At 39.4% G+C, this 12970-nt stretch overlaps 1 protein-coding gene across 2 annotated transcripts in view; it reads right to left on the bottom strand.

Moving 5' to 3' along the window:
• Positions 1-1738: 1738 nt before the first annotated feature.
• UBE2E3 (ubiquitin conjugating enzyme E2 E3) overlaps positions 1739-12970 on the bottom strand; it is a 60240-nt gene continuing 49008 nt past the window's right edge. For both annotated transcript variants that reach the window (XM_065750489.1, XM_065750488.1), the window contains exons 4-6: positions 7693-7825; positions 5790-5937; positions 1739-4172 (exon numbers count right to left, since the gene is read on the bottom strand). In XM_065750489.1, coding sequence (XP_065606561.1) covers positions 4075-4172; positions 5790-5937; positions 7693-7825 — 379 coding nt within the window. In that variant the 3' untranslated portion in view covers positions 1739-4074. The remainder of the gene's footprint in view (positions 4173-5789; positions 5938-7692; positions 7826-12970) is intronic.

The following is a 12970-nucleotide window of genomic DNA, read 5'->3' as shown; positions in this document are numbered from 1 at the left end:
TTATAGTAAAATATCGATTACATCTTCATGAAGCTTCAGCAATACCCTAACATTTTAAGTTCTCTAAATATGTACTTAAGAAATGATGCAGCCTGAAGTGAATGGGATGATGAATGCTGCTTACATGTAACAAATCCCAGCAGTAAGGAGATGGCATCTTTGTTCCACAGCTACCACACATGGCATGTGTATATTTGCCTTCAGAAACTTATAGTGGCACTGCCATCCCCCACTGCTGTACTGCAGCAGCTCCATCCTGCTACCACCTGCTGCCCCTGTATACCCAGCCCCTCCCCTGCTGCTTGTATCCTTGAATAAACCCAAGCCCACCCCTTGGAGACACATCCAGTTGCTGCATTCAGAAGGACAGTCTCCCACAGGACTCAGGATTCACCTCTGTCTACCAAGATGATATCCCAGAAAACTAATCTCTGTCATGACAGCTCATTCAGCGCTCTGGAAAATTTACCCGCCCCGAGCTCCTCTTTAAATAATGACCTGACATTTGTTCTGTAGAGGGAGACAAAGCCCAGCCTGATGAAAATGGTTGGCAGCTGCTTTCATTTGTGCCATTCAGAAGCCAGATGATAATTTGTCCGCAGGGACCCATCACTTCTTGGCAGGCAGACCTGTCCAGCATGGTGCTGCTGCATTGGCCCTTCCCTGCCTACCTCTGGCCCCAGTGTGAGCACTGTGAACACAGCAGCAGCACTCAGGGCAGGCTCAAGTGAAGCTGGCTGCAAAGTATTATGAAGGATTCTGTGATGCAGAGAATAGGGAGATGAGATCCAGGTGAATCCAGTGATGATACAGAGTAGTGGATATTGGAAAAGACACTTTCGTCTGGCCTACACTGAAGGATGCATTACTATTGCTTAGAAAAGAGCTTCCAGCATTTCTGGATATGGCTTATTGGAAACTTTAACCTAACAATAAGCAGTGGTCAAACAGGCAAGCAGCATTATGGATTATTCAGCAAGCAGAGCAAGTCAGCAACATGATTCCAGATTAGCTGGTAGTTCATCTTCCTTGTACAATGCATGGTTCTTGTTGCCTTGAGGAGGCTGCAGCAGATGAGGGTGACTGAGATGGGCAGAAAACCTTTGGTACAGGGAGAGATTAAATAAAGAGGAGTCTCCAGACTGTAGAAAGAGTTTATTAAGGTGTAAAGTTGTATTTAATACACTGTGTCATGTGAGTTCAATTCACCTATCCCTACACATGCAAAATGCTGAAGAGCTCCACTCCCTGCAGCCTCCCAGCCCTGAGCTGGGGCAGCTGCTTCCCATGGGTCCCCTGGGACAGGCAACTTCTGCACTTCCGACTCCAACCTCGAGGACTGGAGAGCAGAGATCTTGCAGAATGGAGGGGAAGTGGTGACCTGTGGCCGTTAGCTGGCCTTTTCATAGCATCATCTAAAGTCACATCTTCCCGAACATGTAGCCTCATAAGCTGTGTGACAGGTAATGAAAAGATGGAACTGAAAAATTAAACTGCAAAACAGGACCAGTGCTGATTCAGTAGCGTCTGAACTTCACCCTGACATGGCCAGGAAACAGTTTGCAAACACCAGATGCTCTCTGCAACTGGGATTTCAGATACATTTCCAGCAGGGCTTTCTCCCCTCCCCATGAAAACAGACACACATTCGCATTTAACAACTAATTGATTTATTTAACAATACAAATTTCTTTCTACTGCATGTTTTAGCAGAGAGAACTTGAGAAACAAAATTAGCTTTTCTTTTTTCTTTTTTAAAGTTTAAATGTTTACACAAAAACAACCTTTACTTCAGTAAATATAAAATTTACACACAAAAAAAACTACATTAAAAAAGAACAGAATCATGACAAAACAACAAAAAAAGAAAAAAAAGAAAAAAAAAAGGATGAGAATTCAGTGTAAAGGATCCAATTGCAAGGAAGGCAAGATGGGGCAACACTGATGAGGCATCACACTTGTACACCTCGGTAATTGAAGTTGTCAGTACAATACAAAAACAAAATACATTAAAATTAGAATTAAAACCTGTATTTTTTTATCCCATATTATTTCATGATATAAATATCTGTATATTCTGTAGGCAACATAATTAACACATGAAATACATAGTTTACTCTTCACTGGAAAGTCACTGGAGTGGTGTACGAGTGCCCTGGTGGACAGCAGTGAGCAGATCGTAGATGTCCAACCCGGATGCGATTGCCCCTTGTTGCTTTGCCAATCTGTGCTATTTCTCACATGTTCAACGACACAATGAGAAACTCTGGTCACCATCAGCAGTGATTTCCAGCACTTCATCTCCTGGCATTAGTCTGTTATCTGACTTAGGCATATTCACCTGCCAGATCCCCTGTTTCTCATTCCCTTTTGCACTTTATAACCTGAAGTCTAAAGCTATCTTGTAGCTATCAAGAGAGACTGGCTTCTAGGTTGAGATATTTGGGATACGCAGTTCTTCAAGCCACCTTCAGGAATCTGTAGAAATATTTAAAGTAGGGTGGACAATTCATGATCAAAGGTTGTGATACAAAAAACCAGGGATCTATATAGTGATGGTTAACTTTAGATCTAATCTTTAACATTTTTTCTATTGCTTTAGTATTTAAACTTAACATTCATTTTTTTCATATATTAAGTGAGCAGAGCATCCTACTGATGGAAGTGCTACATTATCTTCAAAAACACCAGGTAGTAAAGGGGACAGTAAACTTTAAAATCAGGTGTAATTTGAAAAACCATTTAAAGGGATCAAATCTCTTTTTGTTTAATCGATAGTGTGACTGGCAACCTACAAAAGCTAAATTAGAAAACTATTGGTGACTCTACTGTATGTACTATAAAGCTGTATCTTCATTACTTACAGATGTTACAAAATTTCCAAGCCAGAAAGTGAAGAGGGGAGAGGGACAGTAGTCTAAAAGATTTACATCTTTCATTTTCACTAACAAAAGTTAATTTCCCCCACAACTGTTTTTTTCTGTCATATAAATCTGATTAACTTTATTCTACTCCTTTCTCTTCTGGACACGCTAGTGTTTAACCATGCTTTGGAAGACCATTTTCAATGGACAGCTCTGGTTCTCCAGATTAGCAAGCCTGACTTGCTTTACTCTGTCACAAAAGCACCAGACTGTCTGTAACTGGACTCTGGTCCTGCAAAAAAGAGTTTGTAGCAAGACCAGGCCATCTATTACAAGAACAGGTCTGGCCCTGAAGCAACCAGCTACATTAGCTTTTGGAGGAAGCGTATGCAATGCTCTCGTTGCAACTTGCAACAAGAGCTGAGCAGTTAAGGAAATTATGGAAAAGACATTTGTTCTGCAAAAATAAAACCAAACCAAACCAAACCAAAAAACCCAGGGAAATCTTAAACAATCCACAGGTGCGCATTAAACATTTAACAGCAAGCCTTTGCTTATGTATATTAATTTAAAGATTACCCACAGGGATCTGTGATACACTAGCCCTGCCTTGTTACTATAATTAAATTTTTTCAAATATTAATTTAAAATAGGAAAACAAAGAAACTACTCCTTGGGGAACATGTTTATTGTGTTTGAGATGATACACTGGGTGCTCTCTGAGCTACAAAGGGAAAAAGGAAACCCTTTCATTACAAACTGACAAAGGTAAAAGTTAAAACAGTTTTCACAACAGCATGTACCACATATTGGAAATAGATCTGGGTTTAATACAAATGACATAATTCCTAGTAATCTACAGCTACCTTTAATAACTTCATACAGATAATGAATTAGGCTAAAATGCACTATAATATTTGGTTGACTTCAGGAACAGTATCCTTAGTACATCACAAAATACATTTTGATATCCCAAAGAAGCAAGACTTGCAAGTAGGCATTTTAAACATAACTAATCTACAGCTACAAATTTCTACTCTTGATAGCATTTACCTTTTTGGGAGGCAGTATCCCAGTCTTCAAAAGGATAAAAGCAGAGTAGAATCAGTATAACATATACACAGAAGTCCGTATTGTAAAGGCTATAAAGATTTGTTGCACACTGTAAAGTTGCCTTCTGCACCTTCACACTGCACAAGTAGTTTGTCGTTTATGTTGCATATCTCTTGGTCCACTGTCTGGCTATCCTGTCATGTTCTGCTCTGTTGGTCAGATACTGAGTGGCTATGCTTCCAACCAGAGGATCAGCTGTAAAGCACAGAAGAAGATGCATTAGAAATTATTCCACAATAAACTAACAAGCAAACAAAAACAACAGAGAAAATAAATACATAAAACACACATCCAAAAAAAGCCCCCCACAAAACTCAATCCAATTGTCATTTAAAATACATAATCTGTTCCAAAATAAAATCTTTGTTAAGGCCGGAAATGCTATGAGATGTAGTGGGGCTCTTATCATACAAGACTCTTTCAAGACATAGCACACAACAAATTGTTTTGGTTACCTAGTCAGTGTGTCAAGTGGCAGGCAGACACCTGTTACAGCTGCTCCTTTTAGCCTAAACCCAACAGAAGGTGTGGTGGGAAGTTTTGTAAGAACACCAGCAATCCAGCTACCATTTCGTCAGGTGCAACTTGTCAATATTTTTTTAACAACTGATGTTTTGAAAATAAAAACCATCCTAGAAAACCTTCTACTCTTCAAAAGACCTAATGTGCTAGAGGAGGGTAGATAACTCCTGTACAGACGGCTATGCTGTCAGGTGGAGGTGGTGAAACAACAGACCGGTACAACTATTTCCTTGTGAGCCACAAAAAAAAATTAAAAAACAAAAGTGGTTTAACTTCTTAACTTCAAAGAGGTAAAGATTCTTGTAAGTAGAGCCTATGCTCTAGGGCTGAAAACCTCCATGTACTGACTCCAGGATGCATCATCCAGCAGCCACCTTCTTCCTTGATGGAAACTTACCTGTGAGGGACATCATCTGAAGTCTGCCTTACCACTGTCCCTGTGGAGCTCATAATGAATTGCACCATCACTGCTTTTCCCAGCCAGGCACCTTGCTTTCCTTTGGAGGGGCTGCTACACTCGGTGAGTGCAGGCTGGCTTCCTCTCGTTACAGTGCTGGGACAAGGCTGGAGTATGTTAGGTATCAGGATGGCAAGACATACACCAAGGGATCCAGTTGTAGTGTCTCAAGAGTCATCAGACTTTTGTATCAAAGGAGCTAATCCAATTCCTCCAGCTCATTACTGATCTCCTGTGAATGACCTGTCATCTTGGCACTACCTCTCAGTTTCTCTGCTGACCAAACACAATTAGCACTCATTACACAACAACACTCTCCATGCAGTTGTTGCTGAGAATTTTGCTGCTTCTAGTTAAGTTCCCTTCTTCCCAACAGGAGTAAGGAACTCTCTTTGAAAAAGGCAAAATCTCTCTAAACATTGTCACCTGCACATTTCAATTGCTTTTCTAAGAGGAGGAGGCTTCTGCAGTCCCTTCCAACCTGAATCATTTATGAATTTGTAACTCGGGGAACTTTGCCACACTGCTAGATCTACCTTTCATTTGCTACAGCTTTTGGGATACAGACCTCCAAAGACATGATTCTGTTTTCTCCAGCACACCTTTGAAATAAATGGGCTTAATGCTATTTTCTGTTGGGCCACAGGACTGAAAAGCATCATATCCAACCAGGAGTGTTTCAGCCTTGATTTTAAAAATATAAACTTTGATTACATATTATTATTATATTAACCTATGCTTTCTGTAAATACAATCAAATATACAATTTATATTTCACAGAAAGTGGTTAAAATGGCTAAGAGTTGATGCCTAGTAAACTATCAGCTCCTTACCCGGGTTGCAGTCTGTCAAAAGAGAACAAATAGACAGCAGGACCTTTGAAATAGTCAAAGCAGGGCTCCAGTTGTCCTTCAGGATATCCAGACAGATGACTCCCTGACTGTTGATGTTGCAGTGATAAATTCTGGTGCGGAAAGTAACCTAGAATTGCATCACAAGAGACAGAAAAAGTCATTCAGTGTTGTGTAGGAATGTTGCCCCTAACCCCTGAGGGCCCCTCTCCATTCTGCTGAGCTTCAAGGGAGGCAGCTACTCTCAGCTCACTTTCTAAAGCAACATTCTGCAACAGAAAAGTCCGTATTTATTGTAGTCACAGCTACTTTTAAGAAACCTATCAAGGAGGTCTTTGGTGTGTGGTCTGCTCTCACACAAGCCCTTTGTCTGATTCCCACAAAAATTAGGATCTACTCTGTAGTCCTGTATGCTAGTTCACAAACACATTGCATGTCAGGAACTGTCTAATCACAAACAAAACTTTCTTACAGCTACTGAGGCTGAAGAAGTAGAACTTGGCTGCATGTGAAGCATTAGTTGATCTTTTCCTTTATTTCAAAATCCAATTACAAACCATGAAAATTAATATTTAAAACGGGAATGTTCTATTATTCATGTCCACAGTAGCACTGAAATCTTTTCAATACCTTCCAGTAGGATCTAACATACTTCTAAAACAAAACACCCCAAACTGACATCATCCATGTTATTATATATTATACACTGGTATTGTTAAAATATGTATTATTTTATGGAGATAAGAAGTTAGAAACGTTTAAGCATCTTAAATATATACAGGACGAAAAGAGGAAAATATTCACACTGATGTGGGGTAGGGGGGGAATCCACAACTGTTTTTGAAACTAATGTCTATTCAAAAATGATCATGCTCTTGAAAATAAATCCAAATGATTTTCATGAGGAATTTGTCTAAATCTCAGCATAACTTCATTATAACAGTCTTAACTCATAGAACACTGAATTTTGAGAGTTTTGGAAGAGTGTGAAATAAATGAAGTCTGTGTTATTCTTTATGCTGTAATTCTTCTGAGAATGAAAAAAAATTACATTATATTACATTAACCATGTAATATCCACAAGAGCCACAAGTTGTAGAAATGTTGCGTGGTAGAATGTATTTGCCATTTGTGCATGCTGGCAGCATCCTTTCTGCTGTCATTGTCAAGCTTTGTAGTTTGGCATTAAGTGAAAAGAGAACAACCTTTAACTTCCTTGACACCTGTTAGGAACTAATGATTCCTTAAATGTGCATACTATTTCTAAGCAAGGAAACGAAACTTTAATTGAAGTTAATACTGGTTTTATATTATAAAAATAACTTTTGCAGAAAAATATTATCAAATCAGTCTGCTGATCTAATTAGTAGTAAATATTTTGACATTTTACAATAATGGAAGTCATCACAGTAATTTACCCAACTCCAAGTCACAATACCACACTTCAGCTGCCTGTATAATATTACTTGTTTTTAGCTGTTTTGCTTTTTTTTTCTAATGGTAATGTAAAAAGGTACAAAATACAATCTGGTTCATAATACAGGAGTTTATTTTACATATAGTAGCTCAAATGAGATGAAGGAAGCATAAGAAGGTTTTGTGTTGTCTTCTATTACAATCAGTGTACTGCATGTTAACTCTTGATCAGAAGGATCATGTCATTTATGGCTGGTAAAGCTAGGAAATCAGTATTGATTGTAGTAATCAGGAAATAAATTAGACACAGGACTTCCTAGAATTGCAAGCCAAGATTTTGGACCATTTAGTTTTTAAGACCATAAACAAGTCTGACTGCCAGCAGGTGCTGAGCACTCACCACAAGTTATATTTTTGTATGTTAAAAAAAAATAAATAGCAAAGAGCACAATAAAAACCTTACCCTTACCTTTGGTGGCTTGAATGGATAGTCAGATGAAAATGTGATATCCAGGAAAAAAACGCCCCCCTCATATACAGAACCTGGAGGTCCAAGTATAGTTGATCTCCATTCATAAATGTTATCTCCTTTAGGGCCGGCACTGCATTAAAAAAAAGTGAAGAGGAGAGACAGAGAGAGAGGAGAGAAAAAAAGAGCGTCAGAAACACCCTTGAGAGAGGTACTGTACAAATTTCCTTCTATACTCATTTTCTTTTAATACTAACCACTGATACATCTCCAACACGTTTGATTCCCAACTAATTTCAATGGGCTCAGTGTTTTAAATGAACATGGTAGCTGAGCCCTCTGCCGTCCCTGGGCTCTCATGCCTCTGAAGATAGAGCACTGCAATGGATGCCCATGAGTGGCTAGACAAAACTGGTGACAGTTCTGGAGCACAGGGCTTATTAAGAGTGGATGAGGGAACTAGCATTGTTCAGTCTGAAGAAGAGGAAGCTCGGGGGTGACCATATCGATCTCTACAGCTACCTGAAGGGAAGTTGTGGTGAGATGACGATTGGCCTCTTCTCCCATGTAATTTGTGATAGGACGAGAGGGAATGGCCTCAAGTTGCACCAGGGGAGATTCAGGTTGGACGTTAGGAAATACTTCTCTGAGAGTGGTCAGGATTGGAATGGGCTACCCAGGGAGGTGGAAGAGTCACTGACCCTGAAGGTATTCAAGAAGCATGTAGATCTTCTACTGAGGGATGTGGTTTAGTGGGAAGTATCAGTGATAGGTGGACGGTTGGACTGGATTATCTTAGAAGTCTTTCCCAACCTTGGTGATTCTTTGTTTCTATGACTACTAGTCTGAAGCTGCCTCTAGATCTGTTCTCTCAAGTACATGCTTACTTTGAGCTTCTATATAGTGCTTTTCCAATAACATGATATCCTTGCACAGAAGGAATTGTGTATCTTAACCACACTCATCTTCTCAGAGCATTATATTGTTCATACTTTCATAAAAAATGTTACCTACAAATATACTGGTAGACTTTTTTCATGTACTACAGGGTGAAATTTAGCACCCTAGAGTAGGAAAACTGAGGATGGGTAGGGTAGGATTAAATAACCTGGAACTGAGTTTCTTACAGCACTGTCAAATCAAAAAGTTTTCTTGAGGACTTGTGTATTTTATGCCTCCAAGCAATTGGCATTTAGACAACTAACCAGTACGTGTTTAAGAAGTACAATACTGAACACATTTCTCACTAGGGCAAGAGCTGTTACATATCTATTTAATTAAATTTTTGAAAGTAGGAATTACGAACAAGCAATTTCTTGACTGCTTTGACACCATACTTCATGCTATTATAACGCAGTAACCATCTGTATGTCCTCACAAAATAAACACATAAAATAAATCAAAGTAGAATGTTGTTTCCTGAAGCCAATCTCAGTGCAGAAACTAAACTAAGGTCCCACAAGAAGTCCTTGAGTCCAAACTGATGAGATCCAGACAGACTGCTGTGAACAACAACACTGTGCTCACGGAGGCACTGTGGGTCCATCACATTCCCGCAGTCAGGGCAACAACATGGCACTGCAAAGACCCTTTCAGTTCTCCCCATTCAGCAGCCTCCCAGGCACTACCTACATCCTTCCTCCCTCTGTGGTCCATGGAACAGGAACATCAGGCATATGAAGCAAGGGCTAGGGCAATAAATTGTTGGCAGGGAGTTTGTGTTTTCTGGCACTGCTCAACACTCGGTGGCCTTCTTACAAGCCTTCCTGGTGATACGGCTCTTCCCGTATCCTGTCATCTCATGCATTTGTTATACACATTACTGCAGTCTATAACATGACATGTTGGACACTCATCCTTACTAGGCAGCCAAATATGTGAAAACATTCATCAGGCAGAAGGAATATGAGCAGTCTACACTCTGGATCTACAATTCCTGTATCAAAATCTTGGCTATTTTTACACGTAGATTGTATTCAAGAAATAACCAAAAGCTGATCCCAATTATGAGTTGCCTTTCAATTATTAATTTCCCCACATGTTTTTTATTCTATGTCTACTTCATGTCTTAAATATCTAAACTGTTTTCAGGCCTTTTATTAACAGGACATAAGTAATCAAGGATTTCAGCTAACATCCTATTTAATTTAAAACAAAAAGGTCATTTGATGGAACTGTAGCTATTTGCCTGTTGCCAAAATGAAAGTAGGTAACAACACTGCGCTAGCCTCTGGAGTACAGCTAAGAAAGACTAAAAGTGCTGTCAAAATGAAATTTGGGTCTGAAATCACAGATCTTACCTTTCTATTTGCAATGTGTGCACAGAAGTGGAAGAAAAGCTGCAGGTACGTATTAGGAAAAAGGGAAATCCAGAAGCAATGAGGGGCACATTCAGTGACATAGTGAACCACTTTGTCCCCTCAGTCTCTCCAAAAGATAATTCCATACGTGCTCTCTAAAAAGCAATTAGTGTATGAACTGAAAATATTGGGGGCATTAGTTAAGATATTTAAAACCCACACAGGCCAGTGAAATGTTTTAATTAATTCTTGACGTTCATCAAGCTTATAGCTAATTAGTATTATGCTTGGAAACCAAGTTTCTATGGAGCAATTCAATCTGGGCATTAGGTATCCTAATGGCTGTTTTATAGTTTAATGCAGAGGTTAGTGTTCTTGCCTCGTGTGTCAGATACCTTTCTTTCATACACCTCTAATGGCTGGATGCAGTTCAATCAGATTAATGAAATAGATAAATTAAATCAGTGACATATTTCAGCCCAACAAATCAGTCACAATTAAGTGTGGCTATAGCATCCAGGCTGGTGCCCAACTATCTGGCAATCACTCACCAAGTCAGAACAAGGGCATCTATCAGTTAATAGCCAGAAGCAAAGTGCAATAACTGCCTGTTATTCGCTGCTGTCCTCTCCTGTGCTGTGGCTAGCAACATATAAACAGATCAGGCTATAACGTGAGAGGGGATTCTTATCCTTGTAAGAGGAAGAAAACACCTTGTTCAACTTGCTGCTGAGAAAACATCGCTGCAATGTCTAAAGCAATAATAAACGTACTCGGATAAAGGAGAAAATTGTTAAATTTAACCATTTCATTACAATTGATAGAGGTTTGTGAAATTTCTATTTAACTGCTGAAGAAGCATCTCACTTTCAGTGGTGTAAAACATTAGTTGACAACCCCTGAACTCCAGCTATTACTATGTTACTAGTGTGAGGAGATGAGATTGGAGCTGAGACAAGACATCACACTTGCCTTTACCAGTTGTATATTTCTACTCAGACAACATCCAGACAGACACAGACTGTTTTGTGTTTTGTATACATACCAAGGTAATCTCTTTGGGAAGCAAACAAAGCAGCACTTGTTTCTCTCAGAACCTCTCTAAGGCTTTATCACAGCAGAGCCACTCATAGCAGCTCAGCCCCTGCAGCCATTTCCATTTCTACCTGGATAAGATGGCAGGGTTACACTGCCCTGGAGGACTACAGAGCAGAATGGATGCCCCAGTTGCATACCCAGTGCCAGAGAACCACTGAGGCCACTGCCTCAGCTTTTCCCTTGCAGGAAGATGGATGGAAGGAACCACCACACCTTGGTGCATGCCCAACTCATCTGTTCCCATAGAAGACAGCTACAGTCCAGGGCTAAAAGCTGGGAATGAGGAAGCATCACCCTGCTGTTAATCTCCTCTTCTAGTCGGCCTTTCAAATGTTGGTGGAGCAACATATCTGATAATGACTTACAAGACTTGGCTACAACACGCATTCATTGCTACCAGCCTGCTACCCTCCTGAATTAGCTGCAGAACATCAATCACAAATTCTGTAAAGTCACAATCAACATATTCTTAATAAAAGAAGCACTTGAGTATTTTGTTTTCTTTTTAAATACAGGCTAAAAAAATCCAGAATAGTGCAGCAAATGAAATGAAAAAATATTCTTTACAAAATTAAGGGCTCTTACTTAATACATAAAAGCTGCATTGATAAATTGACAGAATGAAGTTAACTGGCTACATCTGCTTCCTAAGCAAATATTCACTGCATACTTCATTAAGGGATCTATACCTGATTGAGATAAGACAGAGGATTTATAATGGTGCTCTATCCAAGCTAGTCAGCTGAACAGATTTAATTTATAAGTGTGCCTTCAGATGGTGAATTTGAGATGTGAGGTTAAACGCTGAGAACCTACAGGGTGACACCAGGTCCTTTAAACCTAACACTACTGAACCCTGACTCTCAGGTTTCACACTGATGAAGAATGGCTTTTCCAGCACAGTGCTGTGAACATTCAGCTGGATGCAGCAGCTTTTACACCAGCAAGGAGGCTGTGAGACTCCCATCATAGTGGTTACAGAAATGAGAATTCTGCATTTGCTACCATTCACTATATGAAAGTGCATTAAAGCTGCCCATCTAGAACCAGCTACAGAGTGAGAATCTAGGACAAGACATTTCTGATATGCACAATGCTAGCAGCATGCTGCTCCCTGCACTCACTAAATACACTTTGACTGTCAACAGCACTCTTCCAAAACACAGTGCTACAAACAGGGTGATAGAACTTCATAGTACTGAGGCTGTGATAATTACAAAGAAAAAGGATGAAGGAAAATGAAAAGTTAGCTAGATTTGATGCTGACTCCATGTTATGCTTTATTATGAGAAACTATTTGGGTCTGTAGTAGGGTCTGCATTACCCTGTGAAGCCTGGAGAGCACAAATCCCATGCTACTAGTTTTATATTTTAAAGATGGGAATGGAAATATGTCATTTTCTTGTTGCTCAGATTATTTTTCTGCTTTACTATTTTTAACATTTTGAAGAAAATGTATCCATTGCCTTTTTTCTTAATCTTCTCAAGTTTGAAGATTCTCTTCTATATTATTAGTTACAATGCACAAAGAATGAAATGAAGATTAATGAAATGAACATTAACTGAAAGCCACTTTTGTGACTTCCAGTACTGTGACTATTAGAAATTAACATTAAAGCATGGACAACGATTTCCATTTGCTTTATTTTTCAGAGCCTAGTTTCCAGGGCTTTCTGGATTACCTGTGCTCAGCATTCATATAATCAGTGCCAGAGCCTAAGAACTTATTCTTATAGCAACTGAACAATACACCCTCTATGCACAGAAAGTGTACTCTTTTCATTAGCATGAGCCTCAAGTGTGGCAATGATTTTTTGATAATAGCATTTTGCTGTGGTAGGACACAAGTGAGTTGTCTATGGCATTATATCAAATTCACA

This window comes from Cyrtonyx montezumae, unplaced genomic scaffold (genome assembly GCF_038088225.1).
Source record: "Cyrtonyx montezumae isolate F1298 unplaced genomic scaffold, pur_monq_1.0 scaffold_7, whole genome shotgun sequence".
Taxonomy (NCBI): domain Eukaryota; kingdom Metazoa; phylum Chordata; class Aves; order Galliformes; family Odontophoridae; genus Cyrtonyx; species Cyrtonyx montezumae.
This window is presented reverse-complemented; position numbering and strand designations above follow the sequence as displayed.